General features: G+C 39.3%; 1 protein-coding gene across 4 annotated transcripts; it reads right to left on the bottom strand.

Annotated features, from left to right (window-relative positions):
• Window positions 1-7,814: 7,814 nt before the first annotated feature.
• Window positions 7,815-23,956, bottom strand: LOC145467214 (protein dawdle-like). 4 transcript variants are annotated; one of them, XM_081450768.1, is made up of 3 exons: window positions 21,821-23,956; window positions 12,139-12,669; window positions 7,815-11,172 (listed from the first exon to the last, which is right to left on the bottom strand). In XM_081450768.1, the coding sequence occupies exons 1-3, from the start codon at window positions 21,837-21,839 to the stop codon at window positions 10,355-10,357; spliced, it is 1,368 nt and encodes a 455-aa protein (XP_081306894.1). In that variant the 5' UTR covers window positions 21,840-23,956; the 3' UTR covers window positions 7,815-10,354. The 4 variants fall into 4 exon arrangements, with proteins under 4 accessions (XP_081306894.1, XP_081306895.1, XP_081306896.1 ...); XM_081450769.1 differs by lacking the exon at window positions 21,821-23,956 and adding an exon at window positions 17,074-21,794 and having other exon boundaries at window positions 7,816-11,172; XM_081450770.1 differs by lacking the exon at window positions 21,821-23,956 and adding an exon at window positions 18,663-21,794 and having other exon boundaries at window positions 7,816-11,172.
• Between the last annotated feature and the right edge of the window lie 430 nt (window positions 23,957-24,386).

The raw sequence follows: 24,386 nt of genomic DNA, 5'->3' as shown, positions 1-24,386 counted from the left end.
TTTGGTTGGGGGCTAATCGACTTGAGGGCTAGACGACCGGTTACCTGTCCCCAGGGCTGGGGCCGCCATTTAGTGAAACATGGTGTTTGCCGTAAAAGATCGTCGTTAAAACAACGGCCATTTTATACAATGTTGCTAGTCTATAGTATAAACGTGCCTGACAAACGAGTTAACTGATTAATTCAAGGCAGAGGATTTTCCGAAAAGGATCCTCGACCTCGTTGGTTAGTTGGAACCGACGGAAACTAAACCAATCAAGTCTCTCGCACCCAGGCGCACTCGGCCTGCGCGTATTTCTCCTTTGCGATCGGTCAATGTCGTTGAGAAGTCTCTTGAATTGAGCAATGCGCGCGAATTTTGCCGGGTGTGTCCGATCTGACTTAAATATAAGTACCTATGAAATGAAAAATAATTGCTACTACTTGAAAGGCTTTTCAAAAAACATGGGTTCATGATGAAGTTTGTCAAATTTTCTCTGAGGAATGAAGTTCAAATTCATGCTCACAAATTCTTTCTTTTATTCAAACACTGGTGAATAAAATATCATACACTGCAGTCTTGGTAAATGTTATATAAAAAATTGACACATTCTCTGGCGCTATTCCGGTAATGGAAAATTGCAAAAATGCCGCGTTTTGGTTTAATGTTAATTTCATTCTTGATACGGTCGGAGAAAACTAACAGAACTAGTGTTGTAATCACGTATGTAAATGTGTGTTGAAAGTAAATGCAAATAAAGTTTCGTTTTCAATACAATGATGATTCAATGCAAGAAACTAAAAAATACTCTCCTTAACGAAACCTTGACTGCGAACCATATATAACTACTCTGATCTCACGGTTGAAGTGTCTTCCCGAAATCACCTTGCGCACCGCGAAAATTTTACCCTAGACCACTTTGCGCCGCTCAATGACAATTTCCAACAGGCCACGTTGGATATATCAATATTCTAACAGGGTTCCGAGGCTTTCGGGACAAACGTCTGTAATTAGTGGTGTTTTCTTTGTATCAAAGTGTCTTTTGAGAATTGAGGGACAAAAGGACCTTAAAAAATTTGCAATTTTGACCTGAAAGCCTCGGAGCCATGTTAGCATATTGATATTTCGAAAGTGGCCCATTCCAAGATGTATCTCTATCGGCCGAAAGTTGCGGGGCGAAAAGACCAATGATGACAGACCAAGGAAAATTATCAGCTGTATTTATTATAGACTAAGCGTGGAGGTCTATATGTAGAAATATTAATTGGCTTCTGTAAATATCGACAAAGCGTGGAAGACAGTCCAGGTGTGCAAATATTGTCCAGCTGTATCGGCCGGGGAGAGTTATTTTGTTGACGTGGGCCGGTGCCAGCTGACTGAATAATAAAGGCACCCCTACTTGTTTGTTTATTTTATTATAATTATTTTTTTCCATTTATAAATATATTTACAAAATATCAACGTATAAGGCAAGGAAGGCCAGGTAAGTCAATAAGGCTTATGTAAAGGACTACCTTAAATATACCCAAGACTTAATAACAAAAGAATTAAAAAATTGCCAAACATTATATAAAAAAATTCCATTTATACTACATTTATGAAATATCAATGTATAAGGCAAGGAAGCCCAGGGAAGCCACTAAGGCTTACGTAAAGGACTACCTTAAATATACCTAAGACTTAAAAAATGAAGAAAATTGCTGTCATCTGTACACAAAAATTGATCATAATTTAGGATAAACAGTAGTTAAGCAAAGCTAAATGCACAAATGCGCAAAAGCAAAGGAAGACAAAAAAAAAAGCGAAAGCTCACACAATCATACTAACAGAAATAAAATATACTTACACCAAGAAAGATGACGTAAGTTTACAGATGAACACAGCAATACTAGAGGCATTTTGAATTTCAGTGCAGTGATGAGAGAATTAAATTATAATTTGGGGCTTTGAAAACCGAGTGAGAGTATAATTTCCTTACATTTGTCCCAAGAAAGGCAAACGAAAGGAATTCTTACACGTAGTTCTAGTCAATGTATTTATCCACGTCACAGTTTAAAGTGCACCTAACCCCCAAATTTTTTTTTCGCTAAAACGAATGTACTTGTTATTTGAAATAGTTCTGCGAAAAAATTTTTGGATTCCGTGAAATCCTCGATTTTCTGTGCCTCGACGAAATCTCGAAAATAGCTCCAAAACACCGCCATTTTGTTTCACGACCGAGTTTGAGGAGAATGGGTCCAGCGGCTCTTGAGACATCTACCCAGGAAGGTTCGATATCTCACGTCCTCTCATTTCCTTCAGGATTGTGCAATACACATTCGAAAAGTGCAGAGAAACGCCTTCCAGAGGTGCTATCGGCTGTCGCAGTAATATTCCAGATTTAAAGAAAGATATACTGTACAATTTACTGACGGTGATCGGCTAATGGTACAATAAAGACGTAAACGACGGTTGATTTTGTCGAACCGAAACAAGCGAACTGAATCTGTGAGAACCATTAAAGAATTCTCACTGGAATTTGTTCCGCAGACTTTCGAACGCTATTTTCATAAATTTTCTGCTTAAAGCTAACCAGAAATTTTTAGAAATACTACCGACAACCTATATCTTACAATCCAGCAGTATTTATAACATAACCGGCAAAGTTGTGTGATCCGATCATGATCAAGAAGCGTATTAGCTGATATGTAAATAGGTCGCAACTGTACGCCGCTAACCAGCACTTATTTCTCTTTCGATTTAGATAAAAGTAGAAAATTAATCCTTTAGAATTACATCATAACAAAATTGTGAGACTCACAGAGTTTTTCGAAGGTTTGGAAATCAGCAGTGCGACAGAGATTCTGTGCAAAAGCGTCGAAAACATGACCGGGGAACATTATCTGCGGACCGCTTAGGGAACACATCCTGTTCGCTTATCCGACGAATTTCACTGCAAACTTTGAGAACAATTTACATTGATTATTTGGAGTTACTACTTAAGACGTGTGACAATGTGAAATCGGTAATTGTATGAAATGTTTCCTTCCACCTTGTTCTCGCAGCTTCAAAAATACAGGTCCAGACAGTACGATTTTCAATCGATCGAAGCCAATGTTTTGGAGGTCATCAAGTCTCGAAAACTGCAACACGTACGTCGCTCTTATAAACATGAAGCATTCAACAGAAAGTAAAACAAAAACTGGATTTAACAGAACAATCATACCTTGACAAAATACATTCTCGCTAAGGACAAATGTAAACGGGCTATAAACACGAGTGGGAATCTTATGTTTAGTTGACGAAATTACCATCCAAAGCAGTCCTTGAGTTTTCTTTCCTGCTTTTCGTTTGCCTGCTCCTCCACTTCGTATCTAGCTTTCCATTCCTAATATACAAGCAGCTCGTCGGCAAAGAAGTCTTCCCCTTCGTCGCTTGAAATATTGTAAATTGCTCTCAAAGCTCTAAGCAGTGAGTTTACAGTTGTCGAACGTGCTCGATCAAAGTTTATTTTGGTGTCTTCCAAATCGAAACTTAACTCTGACTCCAGTGACGAAACAAAATGATTCTGAGACAAAGCTTGGACGTTTTAGTCCCAAAATACATCGGAACGATTAGTTTTGTTTTCCATTTTCTCCAGCAAATACAGAGAGCTGACTGAGGCGCCATTGTGTTTGGTTCCTGGGTAGACGTCATCAGGAACCGTCGCCCCAGACTCCCTAAAACGCGGTCGTGAAACACTTCAAGCGCGACTTTGAAAGGGCATAGAAAATCGAGGATTCAACCAAATTCAAAAATTTCTTCGCCCAAATGCTTCAAATAAAGCCTAGATTCGTTTTAGCGAAAATAAAATTTTGGGGTTAGGTGCACTTTCAGTAAACACATGTGCATGTCATTGAAACTTTCAGGAAGAAGGCGAAGGAGTCTTCAAGTACGTCCCTTGTAGGTGGTGTTTTTCCTGAGGACAAACGTTTCTCGACTAGTGGTATTTGGCAAAACCACAGCGCCACGGGAGCCTGCCATACTTATCATTCACTCTGTACTTTCGGGTAAAGTGTTTTCTGTGGCATGCATTTCATCTTCTTCCCCAGCTTGTTGCAAGCACTCAAGTCTAAGAAGGGGGCCTGAAAGTCCAGAAAGACTGACATTTTTTGCCGCTAATGCTTAAAATGTTCTGATTTTTACGCCCGGCGGCTAAATGTTTGGCCCCTTTTACGGCTAATGGTTAACGTGACCTCTCTTGCTAAATTTCTGTGAGATTCCTATGTTGTGAACATTAAAATCTGGAAGAAAAAGGGGTAGTTAAAAAAATAGATATTGTATGTTGATCGGTAGTGTCTATTTTTTTCAGAAGAAAAAAGAAAAATGAATATTCTCTGCTGCAAAATCCCCTTCTTTCGCCTTCCACCTAACATCTCCTTCCATTGCCTCCTTTGGTTTATGACTTTATTCTTCCATGACCCTTTTCATCCCATCTTCGCCCCCACTATTTCTTCCCTTCCCTTATTCGATCCACTTGCATTTGATTTTCTCCCCTCTAACCCCTCCCCGCTAAGTCAACCCAGCATTTTTTTCCTTTTTTATCACTACTACTTCTCTACACTATCTCTGCTACTCTTTTCCATCCTAGTCCTTTTCCACTCTTCCTCCTACTACATCCCTTATTCCACCCCCTCTTCTAGCACATCGTGTGTTTCTTTCTCTCCCCTGTTATATCCCTCTTTCTATAGCTAGCTAGCTCCCCTAACACCCCGTGTGTTTCTTTCTCTCCCCTTACTATTCCTAGATTTCCCCTGTTATATCACTCTTTCTAGCTCCCCTTGCACTCCGTGTGTTTCTTTCTCTCCCCTGTTATATCCCTCTTTCTATAGCCAGCTAGCTCCCCTAACACCCCGTGTGTTTCTTTCTCTCCCCTTACTATTCCTAGACTTCCCCTGTTATATCACTCTTTCTAGCTCCCCTTGCACTCCGTGTGTTTCTTTCTCTCCCCTTACTATTCCTAGTTTTCCCCCGTTATATCCCTCTTTCTAGTTCCCCCAGCACTCCGTGTGTTTCTTTCCCACCCTTTATTAACCCTTTGAATACCAAATATTCGCCAAAAAATACCGTTTTCAACCGTTTAGTCAGGTTTTTTGGTAGCCATGACGCTAAATCAGCCTAAGTTTTGCTAAGAAATTTTTTTTACCAAAAAGTGAGGTTTTTCGAGGATCACGTACAAAACTGAGCAATATTTCAATTCCGCGCATGGGCCATAAATCGTATTAAATTATTTGTGATTTTCTTGAGTTTCCTTCAGTGAAATCTTCCTAATTTTTTATACAATGCATTAAAACCGGGGGATGCGAATTTTAAACATAAAAAAGAAGGGTTTGTAAAGGCAGTTCTTCAGATTTTTGCAAATTTACGCCTTATAGCGCTGCGGAAAAACTGGTTTTATAGATTTCGCTTTCAGTTTTCACTGTCAGTTTTGCTTTTTGTGCTCATGTGGCCTGGCGTCATAAAATATCGAAAAACACTGACGTTTTCCTTTGAGGGCGCGCAGATTACCTCAGCTTTCGTCCTAAGCGCGCGTGCGATCGTAAAACTATAGAGAGCCACCTTATGAGGACGGCAAACGTACACATGTCACGAGGCGTAGGAGTAGAAACATGACGTTTATGGCCAACTACGCTACACGATTGGCTTAAAAAACTCGCGCCACTTTTTAATCCAATCAAAAGTAAACCAATCCTCCGTAGGAAAAAAAGATGGCGTCTGGTACATTTACCCTTAGTTCTTACCGAACGGAAACCTTCACAACGTTCATAAAAATGTACAGAAAAGTTATAAAATCTTCAAACCAAGGCTACACAATGTCCTTAGTACAGAGACAAATATTGTAAAAATTTGGCTTTCTTTGTGCCTTATAGGCTGTGTTAGGTTCGCAAGGTATTGTGATAAAATGTAGAGCCGCCATCTTTTTTCCTACGGTGGATTGCAACTCACTTGCACTCGTTTTCCCGCGCTTTGCGTCAGCGACATGTAATTACTTCAAGTTTTGATTGGTTCACTGTATCGTTCGATTAGAAATACAAAAGAATGCATTTTATTTTTAAGAGTTGGGGCAAGAGTATGGAATACCAGCATCTTTAGAAGAGCCTCCTAAAAACCAGTTTAAAGCTCAACTTCTTTCCTTTCTGATTGATATCCTAAAACAGCATGATGATAAATTGATATTCCCTAAATCACTGCAGCCTTAAAGAAATACAAATGTTAAGTCTTATGAATCGTTGTTCTCTTCTGACTCAACTTGAGAAAATGGTTGATGCCTGAATGTTATTCTTTTCACTTTGTATATTCTTCAAGTTATCTTTAAGCATAGAACTAGTTTAAAAGTAACGTTAATATTTTCTGTTTTCTTTGTCCCTCTAGTTGTTTGTTATACATTTCAGTTTGCGCCCGCAGGGTTTTGGCCCAGAGGCCAAAACCCGAGGAGGCATCTTAGGATTCCCCGTGTGTGTACATACAAGGAATTTGGAAAAAAGTAAGAAATGTGTTGGTAGTATGTGAAGAGTTCTCGATTTGATGAAACTAGGCGCGCACGGTGGTCTTGGGTATGTGGGACAAGGAACGCGGGCTCAGAAAACGGCTGGAAATCGAGCCCAGCCTAGCTAGGTGGTGTCGGGTACATGAAATTCTTGATTTCAAGGTTCTTGCAATCACGAGTTCGCGTTTCGCCACCTTCTAGCAGCATTTCAAGGCTCTTGTAACCACGAGTTCGCGTTTCGCTATCTTCGAGCAGCATTTCAAGGTCAAAAATACACTCCAATGAATGATTTGACATTATGGCCTGCATGACGATTTTAGCGTGATCAAATAAATTTGCTTCGAAATGGCCGAGATTCTCATCCAGGACAAATTGAAAACGATTTCAAAGATCCTGAAGATGGATTTTGGGAGAAAAACAACTCAGAACGTAACGTAAGAAATTCTGAAGTGTACTAGAAATTCGAGGCCAGTGTGGTTCAATTGCAACTAAATAGCTAAATACTCTTCCGATCGCCAGTTTTACCTTTGGCATCTTGTTTATTCGGATCGCCTAGTTGTATTGAGCAATTGAACGTGGCGTAGAACTCATGTGTGGGCTGGGTGACTTTGCAGGGATCCAAATATAAATATAAATGTTTTGCAGCGTTTTCGTTGAGGTCAAAAAGCTTGACTCTAATTTGCATATATGGCGACTTTAACGCGATACTTCTGTTTACGTCTCGCAAAAAAAAAAAAAACTCGACCTCCATTCTGCTTTCGAGATACGTTTGCTCGTATATCAAGATAAATGGTTTCTTTCGGAACAGCAGAGTAGTTTGACTTAATTTTTTGTTTCGCTATAATTTTTTAACCTTTTTTCCCCTATAAAAGTTCTACTGAGTGAAATTTTTGTAAAAGAAATATTAGTTTCCATGAAGGCAACCTATTTTTTTTCCAGAAAGTACTCTTCGCATCCTTTCTAACGAGATATGGTAAACTGCTCTGCTGTAAATGCTGTCGTGAGAGTATTATGTAAAGAATATCATGTGATAGAATGAGTTTAACAGAATGTGTTGGTTTAGTTAACTTAGTTGATTGTTTGGATCATATTCATGGTAAGATGCCTAAGTTACTGGAACAGTATGAGTGATATAGTTTACAAAAAAAAAAATTCTTAGTTCATACAAAAATGTTCAATACTTATTGTTTTCAATCAGCCGATATAAAAGAAAGCGCGGGCAGATTTAGTGATAACTATTACTAATTTAACTAATTTAATAAAAGTAATCTGATAATAACTGATCCGCCTAAATTAGCCTAATACTATTAGCGGATCAGCTTTATATTTGTATTAAAGTCTGTGAAATTAAGTGTGTCTGTGTCCTTTAGGTGATTAGCTAGATTGCTTACTTTGGTTTTGTTTACGACAATCAGTGAAAACCGCCCTAGAATGATGGCATGATCCCTTGGCATAACGTGCCTGTCCAACAGAATGAAACTTGATTCAATGCCATTTTTGACCCAATTCTCCCTCCATACGTCTGTTTCATGTTGTCTGATCAGATCAGTACATTACCACTGTTCCTGTTAAAGATTTTGACGACTAAAGCTATTTCATTTTTAAAACTTAGGCGTTTATAAGGTTAAACAAGATCCTTAGAAGGGCTGAATTCGAGATCGAGAAGTCCAGGTTTGAACCTTGCTTACCCGTACCCCAACTGGGGAAAATCTAACGTAAGCTCGGGAGGGGTGGCCGTGGTCGTTGACTGCTCTTAAAGTAGCTACGTCACGGCTTGCGCATCTGGAAAAGTTTAGCCTAAATTTTTCAAGTTCTTCATTTGTAATCCGTGTTAATCTTCTCCATCCTTAGTCATCCTCGTTCCTTTATGGTTCATTTTTTATCTGTTTGGTGTTTTTCTATCTTAGTGAACTACTATTTTCAAGTTCCCTTCAAATTGAAGGTGATTTGTAAGAGGCAGAAATAACTCGAAATGCCGCGACTGAGTGGCACTGATGAAGCCAAAACGTTTCTTTTTTTTCTCTCTTTAAAGTTGCTCTCCCAGAGACAATCCAGTTATCACATACTGTTTCTTAACGCTAACCATGCCAAGGTTAGTTGCACCTTCCAGATTAGGTCAAATAAGGGAGTGACTCCCCACTGGGAGAATATTAACCCGGACCTTTCAGTACCAGCAATACCAGACCCCCAGGGGTCTTTCTCCTATAGAAACTGGAGTTGCGCCATTTCACTCCAGACGTCGTTAACGCTGGAACAGACTTTACCACGGACGTTTTGTTATACCATCAGCACTGAAGACCTGAGAAATTTCACTGCCATTGAATTGGAATTTACTTCATAGCGTATCTGTATTTTCCCTTTGAAAGTAATATTAGCAAAATGATTGCAAAGCGATAACTGAATAGATGGTGAATTTTTTGCAAAGCGATTGTAAAAGCAATGGCATTGAATAGTAAGGACCCCCTAGAGTACAAATCGTGTGCTTTATTTACCTATAAAACTTTTACACACTCGTCATGTCTCTGGATATCCTCACTACGTCATCTTAAAAATTCTTGTCAGCAGGCTGTGTCACATAATATACTCTCTATCCCTTGACAGGGCAACTCAAAGCCACACCCTTAATTGTGTAACGACTTCCAGTGAGTAAGATAATTATAGTAAAGACTTTCGGTGCTCTCTTCCGCTTTCAATTTAGCAACATTATTTGGCTTCACTAACAACATTTACAGCTGCCTCCTATAAAAGCGGATTAAAGTCTAATTTTAGCTGGACCGTGTACGCAATATCCTTTGTCCTCACTAGGATGCCAGCCATTGTTTCAGAAACATAACTTGTGCACGCCTGCCTACTAGCACCAAACAAATACCTTTTGGGACCAATTGAGTTTTGTTTATTCTAAAAGCTCTTGTAATAGCTTTGGCTCATTTTACCATGGTGGGAATTGTTCCGTTATCTTTGTTACATTGGTTTTAGAAACCTCTTTATGTAATTGATACCACTTTGGTATTCCGTAATGCTATGCATGTGGTAGCGATTGATTCAAAAACCCCACCGAAAAAAAAAAAAAAAAAAAATGAACGACCCTGGCTCAAAGAGAAATTGAAAACTGAAGTGCTGTTTCTATACTGCTTGAAAAGTAAACGAGGATAATTCCATTGGTGCTTGAGCCCTAACTAAATTATCTCCACTGAGCACAAGGCGGGTGATTACATCATAACTTCGCCTTATTAGTAAAGACAGCTCTAAACTCGGAGCAATAAATGTACCATTTCCAACTTCCTTTAGGTATTAAAAGATAGGCGTGATGAAGATGAATGCGCTGATTACTATCAACACCAGCGTTATCGCACAGCGTAACCGGAACTCGCAAATTATCACATTACTATGCCTTCATCCATTACTGCCTGGCGCTGCTAGGGGTCAGCTCAGCATCTTCAGTAGTCTATTCTACAAGTTTATTTCATGCCATCAGCATGCGAACACTAAATCTGCGAGCCAGAAGAAAACCTTGAGAATTACGATCTTCGCAATTTTTCAACTATGTCATTCAACGATGCGAAGTGGTCCCGATATCAAATGCGGCAAAGTTAGCACTTTCGAAGTATTTTAATGCCCTGGAGCATCTACGAAGCTATTAAAATCGTTCACCGTTGATGTCACTATTTGGTGGAATTCAAAACTCGATCCTTAATTAGTGGAACGATATCTAAACATACTAAGGATTCCCCCACGATACTAGAATAGCTTTCAAAAATAAACGGCATGCTTTCGAAGACCCGTGTTTACCTAAGACAAGAAAGCCTTTAAGTACGTAGTCTTCGTTTAAGCGCATCCACGTATATTTCTGTCTCTCTCTTCCTGTGTTTTTCAGTACTTGTACGGACAGTCACAAGTGTCAACCCTCATGTTGGGAATATCCCTTTTTATGACGTATTCATCGTGGTCGAAGTAGAGCATAGAAAGAGCGGACATTTTTGAAGGCGTACAGCATCTCCCCAAGCCTGTGAGATTTTGCTGGGACATTTTTTGAAGCGCGTACAAGTAACCATTATTGCCGTCAAAACCGGCCCTGCACTGCCCGTCACAGAAGTTGGCCTCAAAACCTTTGGGGTATATTATCCATGAGTCCCAGCCGATCTTTGTAAAATTGACATAAAACTTCCGACGGCAACAGTGTGCTGCAACCCTTCCGACACAGTCAATCGCACGCTTTTTCCTGCTCAGTGTTCTTGGCTTCTGCAAGTCGATAACGAGGAAGGGTCGAAGTCGGCCGCGTGAGCTAATAAGGTGATGAGCCTCCGATTCGCAGTCCAGGCAAGAGATATTTAAGGTGTAAGTACCATTGTCAGTAGCATTGCTTGATTGCTGTTCCATCGTTTGATTAAACCAGAGTTGAACGATATTTTTAACATCTACCACTACCCATTCTGGTCCACTCTTCTTTGCCTTCACCTTCGTCTTCATTACTCTTCTGACTGGTGTGTCGGAATGCTCTCTGTCTGATCTCATGTCACGTGCTTCTATCTGCAGAGTCTTCCCGTTCAAGTCGTAATGTTTGCTTTTACGCTTATGAAACCACAGAGACACAGAAGACACTAAGCTGCACAGAGATTTTTGTTCCAATTTGAACTGGAAGACCAAATTTCTGGAGAAATTTCGCCTTGATCGCGAAGGTGGAACTTTAGCTGCAAATAAAAAAGACACAACAGAGAGGAAGGTTTTCGTTAGAGTTTGTGCGAAAAAACTATTTAGAGTGCACATGTACTTGACTGCAGTGGAGAGCATGATAATCTTTCTGTCATCATAGAAAGTGTAACTTACTTACAAAGTCAACTGAAATCCGTCTTTCAAAGATTCTTTGTGTAACTTTTTTTTTTCTGGTAAACCCAGCATGTAAATGCCAAATGAAAATAAATGGAAGCTGTTGATTAATTGCATGGGTTCTATTGTTCTTTGCAATTCTGCGGTCTTTAGTGTATTCATATCAAGGATCCTGAGCGCCACTCCTTTCAAAGAAAAAAACAACTGACATCCATTCAAAGGCACTGTCTGGATAATAGGCCGGTGTTAAGTTGTAAAACACATTTTTCCACATCACATATTATGCCAGGAAGCTTGCAGTTTGTCAGCGAAATGTTTTGTCTTTGATAAACGTGATAAGATCATTCAATGCATCTTCCACATTCTGCACTAAAGCTATGGGCAAGACTTCGGAAATTTCCAAAAGCACTATTTAGCAGCTGTGAATAGACATACAGTGCGACTCCGCCTCCTAATGTGCGTAACACAAAGATCATTATCTTAAAAGCAGAATTCAAAACAAAGCACGTAATTTTTAACAGCGAATAGGGCGCCAAAGACTAATATCTGGAGCGCTAAGACAGCGTTTGGTGTAATTATCGTGAGACTGTCGCAAGATCAGCTCTTGAACTTTGCTCTTCTACTGTCTGTGGTGACGAATGAATGGAAAAGAAATATGCTGAAATATGCCCTCTTGACCATGCCGGTATCAAAACCGCCGCAAAAAACAAAGAAAAAACTCGAAGGCCAGAGCTTGACCCTAATGGAAATTATCTGTGAAAAAAGCTTCGATATCACAAACTGTTATTTCGTCGATACCCCTAAGAACACGTACAAATTCAACCACTCACCTTTCGCGCTAAAAACAATGATTTTAGTCGTCTTTCCATAGTAGTCGTCTTCTTTGGTATCTTCCGACTCACTCTCTGGATAATCTTCTTTAATAAGATTTAAATTTGACAGAAGGGCTGCAATCCTACTGTCCTTTGGTTTTTGCTTGAGGACCGGTGTTCGATCCATCTGCAGCTTCGCCAGTATTCTAGCTTTGATCATCTTGATTCTTAGGTTGTAACTTTCTGTGTTCTCAGAATAGTCGTCGATGTTGTTGTTGTTGTTGTTACAGTTAGGACAGCCTTGTCCATTGTCAGCGTGTCCTACACCTTGGGACGGACCATCAGTTAGTGCGGGAGTTTTGGTTCCAGCGAACGAAACGTTACTGCCAGGCATGGTTGCAGCGGAAATCGTGGCTGTAGGGTCCACGCTTATGGCAGCCCCTTGAAGAAACGTTATCGCGGTTAGATAGAGTGCAAAAAATCCGCTACAGGGAAATCCGGCCATTTGAGTAAGAGATCCCGACTGTGCTGCTGTCTGAAGAGGGTAAGCTGGAAAATTAAGAGTAAATCTGTTTGCACAGCTCATAAGCTTATAAGCGCAGGAAACACTTTGATTACCACCTCGTGAGATCAAAGCATTTCAACAGTGAGCTGGTACACAATATACAAGCGCATAGCCTGTCAATTAACGCGCGCATTGGCCAATCGCATGTGCCCAACCTCACATCAGATCACATGTCATGTTTATTGTTGTGCATGTGCGACTGTTTTAAGCCTCTTGATCCAATGGTTCGTAGGATTTCACCGAAGCTGATTTGATAAGGCTAAGCATATAAGGCACTCATCTCCTAATCAAGAGGGTATTGCAATTTCCGGTTCTTGAACATTTCTACACAACCCATACGGTGTGTTTGCCGTTCGTTTACAAATCTGGTTTTCTTATTCTATTGAGAATGTCTGCTAATAGTTTGGGAGGTGATGGCTAAACACTGTACACCCCTTATCATCAACAGGTCGTTGCCAGTTTCTTTTTAATCTCATTAAAATCAGTTTATTGTTTCTTTGGGCTGTCATAGTGTAAAGCCTTGGACTGTCATCACATTCATGTCTGTTCTAATAGCAAAATATATTTCTTTGTCATAAGAGTACAATGCGAGCGACATAAAGGTTAACATTGTTAAAAAGAACCAAGCCAACAATAAAAAGTCCCCAGAGATAAAAGAATTAGTGATATTTTATTTAAGTAGGCTGCTGTAAGCCAAAACCTCTGAAATGAAAAAAGGTCAGGGTTGCTATCAGTGTGCATCATTTTTCAATCATTTGTACGGCATTCGTGCGCTTATAAGAAATGCTCATAAAATCGATTTTGAAGAACTTCAATTCTCCAGATTCCTTCATCCAATCTAACTTTAGTAACTGATGGTACTAATTCGAGTAACAGTGTCTTAAATGTTTGGTAAATGACTCTCAAAGGCTGAAATTCTTGACCCAGTTAGCGACTGAATGACCCAGGATAAGCTTGATCGCGCATCAACACAATGCTCTTGAGTGTTATACGTGCCAGACAATTTTTGTACACAGATTTGACGGATGTTTCGTGACCAGGGAAGTGAATTCCTGCACACTATTCTTTGTGCCTTCTAATTCTATCAAAATTATACCTTTCGCTTCTCTCATAAACTTAGACTTGCTTTTTAAGAACCGAAAAATTGACCAGCGGGTCCTTTAGATGGACTTAATTCCGTTAAGCTATTTAGCCGACGCACGGGGTCGTATTTCCAATTCACGGATGATATGCAATAAGACTCGGTTTACGTAAGGGCCGGAGGGGATGTCATAAACTAGTAACATGGAAGATGGTCGAAAATTTCATAATGTACAAGGTTCTTTCCTCGAGGGTGTGGCTGAAAGTTCATTTCGACATCGACAGGAACAAAGACTTCTGCTCGATCTAGCTCGTATAGGTTTAATTTACAGTGTTTTGCCTGATTTCCGGCTCCTTTTGAATTTAATTTGGCCCTCGAATGAACTTAGCTAAAGCTCTGAAGTAGACTTGGAACATAATTACCCGATTCATAACCATAAGAGTGGTACACGATTTAAATCCCTGTAAGAAACTACAAGGATCCCTGTCGATATCAGAGCCACAGTGGAGGGGGGGAGGGGCTAGGTGGGCTTAACCCTCACCCCCCGGGAGCACGTCTCCTCTCCGCCGTTCCAATCAGTTTCACATCTGTAAAATAATCACCTCGGAAAGGTAAAAGAAATTATCAGGCCTTCAGTAAGTGGACAATTTGCCGCCATGCCTAAAAATAATTAGATTAGCGTATAATTCTAACATCAGATAGATTATTTTAACATACAGCACACCGAGCCTTCTAGAAAAGTTTCTACTATTTCCAGTAGTAATTTTTGCACGTTTTTGTTACGTAGTTCCGTTTTCCGTCTGTATTTGTGTTTTAGCGAAACTGTTTTGAACAACATCTAAAATTTGGGTCGATAAATCATTGAAACTTTAATGAAACAATGATAAACTTAGGAAGCGAGCTTAAGACATCAATGAAATTTAAAACAAGGTGATTATGTCTTCCGTATGTTTTGGTGCGTAGGCGTTGAGACTTGTTAAACGGTCTTCAAACAATCATATAACATAATAAGTCGAATTATTCTCGCATTTTGATTGGTTTTCTCTTATGATCAATTGAAGCACAGACGCATAGATGATACCATTAACATTTCTTTTTCTTTCTTTCTTTCTTGTAAAAACAAGTAGATTCCATGTTGCCGTGCGTCTGTTCAGTAATAGGTCACAGAAGACGTCAGAATGTGGTACGAACATCGGTGACACACTCGGCCATCGCCTCCTGTACCCGTTATAGTGTTCTTACCACATTTTGACGTTATCTGTGATCTATTACTGAGCAGACGCACGGCACATGGCATCTATTTGTTAATTTGTACAACGTTACTCAATAAAAATGTCCTGTTTACGACTGTTCTGCTTAAGATGAAATAGATGCCCGCTACCTTAGGCGCGTGGGTGTCGTGAATGGTTGGCAAACAATCATTTGGAAAAGGTTACTCAATAAAAAATTGCCCTTTTACACTTCAAAACTGTTTTGAAGGTTGCATTTCTTAAATAGTCGCACGAGTTTCGTTGCGTAATGGGCGAAAAACTTGGCAGCATCATTTAAGATTTATCATAAGATTAGTGACAGATACTAGCTCATTTGTTTTGGAGCTGGTTGCGATTTCCTTTGAACTGTGATAGAATGATCTTGATGAAACGCAAACTGATAAGCCGCCGTAAACTGCAACAGTACCCGTTTTAGCAGCTGTGCGACGTTTTCTAACCCTGTCTTCGTCTTTCAAAGAAATTTTAGAACCAACAATTTTAGACAAATACAAGATCTTGAATTACCTTAACAAAATAAGAAAAGCCTTCGACTTGACAAAAACTCCGCTGACATGTTGCGGATAGTTTACTAAAAAATGCATCAACAAACAGAGACCTTTATTTATTTATTCTTGGTTTGAGGTTTTCGAAACAGATATGGCGAGGAATTCTTAACATTTGGAATTCGCAAATTCCAGTGCCAGTTTATGTTTATCCAAAACAATTTTCCTTGATATGCCACTCAAGTTTGGAATTCCGTGTCACAAAAAGTAAAGATAGAAGATTTAGGTGTGTGAAAGAAAACTATGCTTAACACGCAAGTATAATCGCATGTAGTTTTACACTAAATAAGCTTAGAAATATGTAACCGCTAAGTGTTCAACATGGCAAGTCCAACAGGAAGTTCCGAAGATTTCCCCGCGTTTAACTGCAAGGCGTTTTGAAATAAATATGTTTTTTTTCGGGTTTTTTTAAGGAACGCCCTGACCCTTTATCGCCCACAAAGGTAGAAGACATTGTGCCTAAATCGAACCTCCAATAACAGGAAGTTGTAGCCCTAAAATTTGAAGAACGTCTTCCCTTTCATGGCCGCAACAAAGGAAGCCCTCAGTAATAAAGGCCGAATTTTGCCCTCTCAAAGTCAAGAGCTTTCTTTAATCCGATCAAAACGTTGTAATTCAATAACTGTTTTAGTAGGACTAAGTTTGACAAACTTGAATACCTTCTAAATCCTCGTGCACCTTAAAACCGCAGAGATCTAACTTAATTTGGAGGACCGCTCCTCAGTTTTCTATCATTACACTAAGTGTCTGTAATATTCGATTTTACCCCGCGTGTGCGGTTTTGATTTTCTAACCTCCCGGTTCGCAGCAGTCAATGAAGAGCAAACATTTTATTCAATTTCAAAATGGTTTTGCTCATTTCTAGTGTCCCAAAAGTCACCTTTAACTATTGTTTCTTCATTATATCAAGATATTATATTTGAATTACATTCTGTCTCTTCCTGATCCGAAAACAACAACTACGGCCTGCATTCTTTTTCATCAGGTTTAGCTGCTAAATTATGAAACTCTCTTCCAGACTCGCTTAGAACTTCTACTTTTGCAGACTTTAAGCGAAAGATATTACAATATGACTCTTTTCAGTAGCATTGCAAGTCTCTAGTTTTATTATGTACATCATGAGTTTAGCACATTCATAATTTTTAGCATAATGATTTAATGTATAAGTATTGTATTTTGTTGTATTTGTGTTCTCGAAGACTTAAGCTAATTTTGGCTACTTAAAAAATTCTAGAGGAAATAAAGTATATGTATGTATGTGTGACTGATATTGGCAACGAAGAAGGAGCGAAAACAACCATCTAAAAGCTGTTTCCAGAATACCAATAGGACTTTTACTCGCTGTTGAAAACTATCCTGTGGCCCGATGACATTTCTCTGAATGCAAACCCAAATGCAGGGTCGGGACTGTTGGAACTGCTTAATCAGCCAATGCCTTCGTTAAGCTATCTGTTGTACTTGCTACTTTCAACATTTTATAAAGACGAAGCCTACCTAGCCGGCAGGACCTTTGTTGCTGTGGCCAATTTCGCCTGTCGTCAGCTTCAGCAGACGGTGTTCATTCTCTACTTTCGGTTCGTTGTTCTACCGTAGGTCGCGTCAAGTAACGCTTTGTAAATTGGATCATACAGTTGACACCCACATAAAAACCTGCGAGTTAAGTGCCCGGGGCGAGTTCAGCACTGTAGTATAATTTTGCACGCTATACCTTGCACAGGGTCAATGAAAAACAATTGAAGGAAAATCAGACAAATGTGGACTAAACAAATAAAACGACCGACTGATGCCATGGCCAAAATCAGGAGTGATGGCGACTGGGTGTTATGATTAAAGTCAAGAGCCGGAAACGTATATTCACAAAAGTTTATGGGTCTTTAAAGGTTTCCGGCAGATTTAGAACCCCAGACGGGTGAATTACTACTGCCCGTTATTTTTAAGAGCCTTTGTCAACTCGTTTTTATTCCAGATTTGACATTCAAGTGTGGAATTTCCAAAATGTCGCTTGCTTTTAATCCTATCTTAAATACTTTGTTGTTTATCATCCTACAACAATAGATACTTAGTTAACTTTATTTGTTGCTCTTTCTATTCAGTATATTTACATTTCGCCTATTTGGTTTGCATTGCCAAACTTTCTGGCTGAGCAAATACAAACTTCTTCGCGTTTGAATGGCCAGGTACAAGTCTGCTCGGGAGTTCCCATCCATGTCAAAAGTTTTACAAAAGTGAGATTATCGTGAGAGGGAGTTTTAACTCACGCTTTACAATGGGACAGATAGAAACACCGAAATAAATAAATAAATAACAAAAAACATTACTGATGGTCAGTTCATGACTTCAAAGATAGTTGCTTGCACCAACTTCTGCATAAAAGTTCTTTAAAGTTGCCGAATTGAGGGACCAAGCAGAAGTGTGTTCAATGTCTTTCGCAACCTGATGCTGTTGTATTAGGCAAAGCCTTTGTCTGGATTTTGGAAGAGTGTCTGAACTCCCCACCTTCTCATCTTCTCAAGTGTGCAATAATAAATGTTTTTTTCTGTAGTTGTCACACAAGGTGTCTTTGTTCAATAAAATAGAGCATCCATTTTTCTCTGCAAGAGGTCAGTGTTTGGCGTATTTTGAAGCTAACTAATTGAGAATAGGCAACGATTATCTTAGCCCAAATGAAGTGCTTGACTGACACACAAAACCGCCAAGAGCCCGCTGAAGTTCGTTAGTATGTACTAGCGTCTATAACTGACGGCCTTTCAAAGAAGCTTGCTTTTAGCCCCCGCCGATCACGAGAGGTGGTTGATTTAGTTTCAATTTGGAAGCTTTAGCAACGTTCCTCATGTTTTTTTCTAGGATATTTTGAAACTGCAGAGCCAAATCATTACAAGCACAAATTGCAAAGTAAGTGTTGCATTGCTTAACACTACCAGAAGATAATACATGTATATTAAGCGACGCAGTATTTGTAGCTGGCAATCTACGGACCGTCTCTTTGATAGAATGTGCATAACTTACCGGTCCGTTTCAAGTATTTAGCTTTTATTTTGTAGGTTTGTGGTCTGGTCTTGTGCAATATTAGAAAAACAAAATACCTTTTGCTGGCAGAATGTGTCACCGTGGAACGTCCTAAAGTAAGCCAAACTGCTATGGTGTAATATCACTGGCTTTACTCGCTTTCTCCTGGCCTTTGAGTACCTCAGTTTATGTGGTATTCAACAGTGGCAGAAGCTAAGAGAATTGCTCAAAGCAGGGCGCATTCCTTTTTACGACGTTTCGTGTTAATTTTCACTTAAATACCTCCAAAAATGCATTGTATTCGCAAGCAAAAAACAAAAATGCAAATCTCCTGACCTTCTTACTAGCCTACTTTTGTTGAAAAAGTGTCAACTTTGGATTTTGACCTCCAGCACAATTTCATCAAATTTAATCCGCCTAAATTAACAAACAAACTGTTAAGAATAAACTCAGCAATGCTTGTATATTTATTTAAATTTTGCATTATGTTCACCCAAAATCGTACATCGAATTACCCGTAAGGCCGCAGGAAGGAACCACAAATCTGTCTTACTTCCAAAAGCGGGCCTACAGATGTTTTATAGTTGTCCAGCTGCAGCATCGATGCTGCAAGTTGTTTTGGACGCCGTTTCTTCATCAGTTTTCTCTCGCACTCTCTCGATATATGGAGCTATTCGACTGATTTTTTTCTGTGGATCATGGAGATTCCGGAGTTGCAAGACTGACTGGTCGCGATGATCGAGCTAACAAAAAAGAAATCCGTATGTCATCTGCAGACTATAAGATCGGTTATCAGGGGTCTTCATGAACCATGCCAGACTCGAAAAACCCGTTTGGGGTGCTTGCATGCACAGGTTTTGGCCCATTTCACATTACTACAAATAAAATTTTAGTCATCATGTTGGGTATCTTTTTCAAAATGGTTAGCATAATGCTTATCCCAAACAAGTTTCAGATTCAGGAAAATATTTCATATTGATTCCGACCAAACCAGCAGAGTTGTGTCATAGTACTGTTGTGTCATAACAGTGTTGAATCCCAGTATCTATTGTTTGAAGCAACGTTCACTGAAGACATAGAAGGTGTAACTCACGGAAAATTTCCAGCCAGTTGCATTTATAACACCACTAACACTAGTGTAAAGGTATTGGAGAGCTATACGGATTGTTTCAATATCGATGTAGTTTATCGCACCAAAGTGGCGCGAGTTTCATTAGGCCCAGTGTCATCTATGCGTTGTCAGTTTGTAGTCAGTGGTTCTCGCTTTGCTCCGAGGGTTTTTCGCCGGGTACTCCGGCTTTTCTCCTTCCTAAAGAACCAACATCTCCAAATTCCAATTCGACCAGGATAGAGGAACTACATGAAAACCAGCTAAGGTTGATGTGACTTTCTCTAAATATATTGTTATTTCTGTTTAAGTGTATTCCGCTGGTGCACAGAAATGGCCAAATCGTTTCTCCGTTTCAGGCAATTTTGAACATTCGGCCCTGGACTCTAATTCATTCAGTATTTGGATATCAACCTAACCTTACACACGTCAATTTGTCCGGCTACATTAATGAGCTTCATAGCTCCCGTGTCTTGGAATACTACATGCAATGACATGCAATGTTTGTAGACGGCTGAACCGAGTGAAAGAAACCAAGGAAGAAATGTTTTCGGTCCCCTGCAGTCAGAAATTTTCCATTCTAGATATCTCTGGAGGAAAATAACAGCCGCTAGTATCAGGCGAAGATTATGTGGAGGAGAAATGTTGACGCTGAGCGCCAAGATCTGAGCTGGACAGGAGCAAAGCGAATGAGACTGAGTGAGTGAGTGAATGAATGACAGGCGACTGTTTTCATTTAGAACTGCATTTTCAATACCTATTCTGAACCAGAACTGATCTGAGTGATGGAGAATTTGCGCTGAAATGATCGTACCCCTATTTTACAGTAAAGCACTCACTCGCTGTTGGGCGTATGGAATAATTATCAAACGTTGTGAATGCAATTGTATGGTAGTAAATTTGGGCCAGCTGTACTTCCTCGTCTCACCTTTCGTTTCTTTCTGAAATGCTACCTGCTTATACTAAACTGGGAAAGGACTTTCTAAATCATCTACGAGGATCATTTACTGAGGATAAATTAATTTACCGAAAATATGTGCAATCATAGAGATAATGCGCGCTAATTCAGTGTTTCACCTTTCGTCTCCTGCTCCGGTTGACTTCAAATTTTGATTCACGGTTTTTCAGGAAATCACTCCAATTATTCGTATTTCTTGCCACGACAATTGGGAACTTCTTATACATGTATCTTGTGTTGTTTTATGTGGCAAGTCATTACAGAGGATGCATGGTGCTGGTTCATTCTTGAAATATTTCAGTCTTCGTTTACTTTATCACTAAATATGTGGCATCCTTGGTAGTAATGAGCTTAGGGTTTCCTTAACAGAAGATTGTTTACACCCAGTTCTCTTAGAAATTTTAAAAGTGTATCATGTGTCTATGTCGCGTTTTAAGGTAAGTTAAACAGTGATTCACTCTCAGAGTAGAAACTTGCAGCCATCCATTCAAGCAAACCTACTGCGTAGTACTTTCGTAAAGCCTGTTTCTTATGCTTCACGGCTTATCCCTTCATTTGTGGATCAGACTGAAATGATTCTTGTGTGTGACCCAGTCAAATAAAAACTATCAAGCATTTTGGTTTCAAATGGTATTGTTAGTGTTTCGATATTTTGTGAAAATGAACGAAATTAGGAGATCTTTTGCATTTAGAACTGGGCTTTCTATGGGTGAGAGAATTTAAAAGACTCAGAGGAATCTTCGGTTACCCACATGAATTGCAAAGTCTGAAACTCTATACACCATGTATTGCTCTTAAGCAAGCCTTTTTTTCACGAATGATATGTCAATGAAGAATTGAGAACAAAGTAGATGGCAATACAATCTGTTTAATAGCCAGATGTTTATAACTAAAAGAGAGATTTGCGAGGAGATAAATTCAGAATTTCAACTTTCTCGGGCATTCCTAAGGATAGAATTTTCGCCAATACTGGTATTTATTTTCTGCTTATTTTTGTAACAAGCATGCTTTTTAGTAACAGTTATTGATTGTACAGATAAAACAACAATAAGAATTCCTCTTAGCTTTATGGGAGTGCCAGGTGTTACCGACGCCGATAACCCGGCTATCTTGATCACTTTAAGGTATTTCTATTATTTTCAAAGCAGGTCTTTAAAAAGCTTATTTACCGGTATGCAGGCGGTCCATTTTTCATCACCAGATATAATCAATCCCTGGACACATTAACTGCATATCTGTGAGATAAATTTAACATTTAACAAATGAGCGTTCAATCATCGTACAGATAGACTTAACACTGGTGTAATGCTTGTTAGTTCGGATTTCTAGTAAATTACACACTGATTTTTCGTGCATACGATAGATGACCTTTTGTGTCACTACGCTAAAGGAAAAATCAGCCATTCGGACGACGTTCGGCCGGCGGCCACTGGCAAAACATTGTTTCTTTAAATAGACTTAATATATCTAAATTAAAGGTATACTAAGATAAAAGATACTATTTAAAGAAGTTTAAATTTGGAAAGATGATTGTTAAAGGAAACTTTATCAGTAAAGCAACGAGGGTTTAGTTTACAACACGTTCTATTTCGAATGATAACATGGCAGTCGTTTACCTTTTACAAATGCTCAATTGGTAGAAAACCGGAAGAATTTGAAACGGACGTTGATAATCCTGTTATTATACAGCGCGATTAGCACTTATAGAAGAGGATAATATCGCCAAAAAACGGTTGCATTGGCTTAATATGAGACGATTAACGCCATTAATTGCATGCGTTCGGTTAGCATAGTTAATAGAGGGGACGGCTATGAGCACTTCAAAGAAGCTAGCAAAGATGGCAAGATTTATGTTGGAAGGTCCATGGCCGGCACAACTTTGTGTTCATACTCGATGCATGAATTACGTAATTTGTTAACTGCCCACCTGTTTCCACTTTCCGACAGTAACTCAATCAGTTCACGTGCCCAATAATACACGAGGGAAGCATATCCGTCCGCATGTTCAGTAATTCGAGTCGCGACATCTTCGATTCTACCTGAGCGTTCGGTAATCTTCGGAATACCAATCGAATATGCTTCAATGACCTCGGGCAAGATTCTTCGGGAACTAGTCGGTTCAGAATTTCATCGGAAACGTTGTAATGAGCCTCGGAAAATAATGAGAATTTTTCGGAAGGAGTGGAAATCCGTACAAGTTTCCAAGTTTTCCAAGTTTTCCAAGTTTCATTCGCGCGCATTGGAGAGACATTGGTTAATGCTAAGACAAAGCTGAACTATGTAACTGTCGGTTTTCGATTCGTTGCTGAGTTTTACTGTAGTGGTTATTAGTGTTTTAACAATTCTGTTTCCGCACTGTTTTTGTTTGCTTTGGCACGTATCATACGAAAGTGTTATAGCATTTTCAGTGATTTCCGTTCTAATGAAGCTTTCTCAGGGTTAGAAGTCTCTCCTGAATTTGATTGATAGGTGTACTGAGTGACATGCTGTGCTTTTGAAATTCTTATCAATGATATGATAGTCGTGAGCTTATTTTTGATCAAGTATTTAAACAAGAAAGTCTATTGTTAAGGCCCCGTCCACACTACGCGGTAGAAATTTGAAAATGCAGCTTTATTTCTACGGTTAGGCCAACCGTCCACACTTATCCGTCACGGGAAACGGAGCTTTCCGAAAACGCTCTTCAAACCGGATGAATTTGAAAACGTCGGCTCTGCGTTTTAGGGTGGACGGAAAACATTTTGAAAACGGAACTTTTTGAAAACGATAACGTTACGATAATCAAGTGATTTCCCTGCCCGAGTTTTCTTCAAACACAAATCCAAAATGACCGGTGATTGTTGCGTTTTTAAATTCCTCCGGCGTAGTGTGGACGGAAAACATTTGATGCGTTTTCAGAGTGAAAACGCTGTTTTCAAATTTCTTCGGCGTAGGGTAGATATTGTACGATACCTGCTGTTGTCACCGCGTTACCAAAGGTACTCAGTGCAGAGTATTTAATATACATATTTTGTACCATAGTCCAAGTAATTTCATAAACACAGAATACCATAATGGCTTGTAAATTTACCCTTTGCGCCCGGAGTCCAGTTCCATTCACCCAATGCTCTAACTCTGAATATCTTGGGAACAACCGTGGAACTGAAGTGTCCATGCAAGTAAAAGTTTTCATACCAAATACTTTCATGTAGTGCTGTTTCCTTTCTCATATTTTTGTTATTTTTATTTTTTTTTTCTAAAAAGTAATTGAACTTGGCCTTTTTGGAAAGAAAGGTTAACAAGCACATTGTAAGGAAGTTTGAAAAGTTTAATCTTTTTTCGCATGCAAGATCGTGTTGAGTCAGTTGGCAATCTCAACCTATCTGTATGGCTCATAAAGACTTTGGAAAACAGCCATACGGAACAATGCCAAGTTCAATTAACATTAACTGATTTGGAATAAAAGTTAACACTGTACTGTGATGTTTGCCGGTCTTATCCACTATTGACAATTCCGTGGCACAAAGAAAGTAAAAACAATAGATTACTTGAATTGAATCACGTTCGCCGTGTGTAGGTCACGTTCTTCAGATGAACTTCATAATCGTATGGTTGTTGTAAATTGTTTTCTCAGAGATGACTTGTGCGCACATGGCTAAAGAGAGCTTGTGCTTGCATTGCTTACTGACTTACACGGAAGTGGAAAACTTGTGTTTTTATAGCAGACGATCAAACAAACTAAGGATGTAAATGTTA

This window comes from Orbicella franksi, chromosome 14 (genome assembly GCF_964199315.1).
Source record: "Orbicella franksi chromosome 14, jaOrbFran1.1, whole genome shotgun sequence".
NCBI lineage: Eukaryota > Metazoa > Cnidaria > Anthozoa > Scleractinia > Merulinidae > Orbicella > Orbicella franksi.
The sequence above is the reverse complement of the archived record's forward strand: the minus strand, read 5'-3'. Positions and strand labels throughout refer to the sequence as shown.

Bases quoted from the DNA above. Each gene is read 5' to 3' on its own strand.
- LOC145467214 (XM_081450767.1), bottom strand. From the start codon at position 12,706: ATGAGCTGTGCAAACAGATTTACTCTTAATTTTCCAGCTTACCCTCTT. The intron at 11,173-12,138 runs GTGAGTGGTTGA...TTTTATTTGCAG, and splicing joins CATTGTTTTTAGCGCGAAAG to CTAAAGTTCCACCTTCGCGA.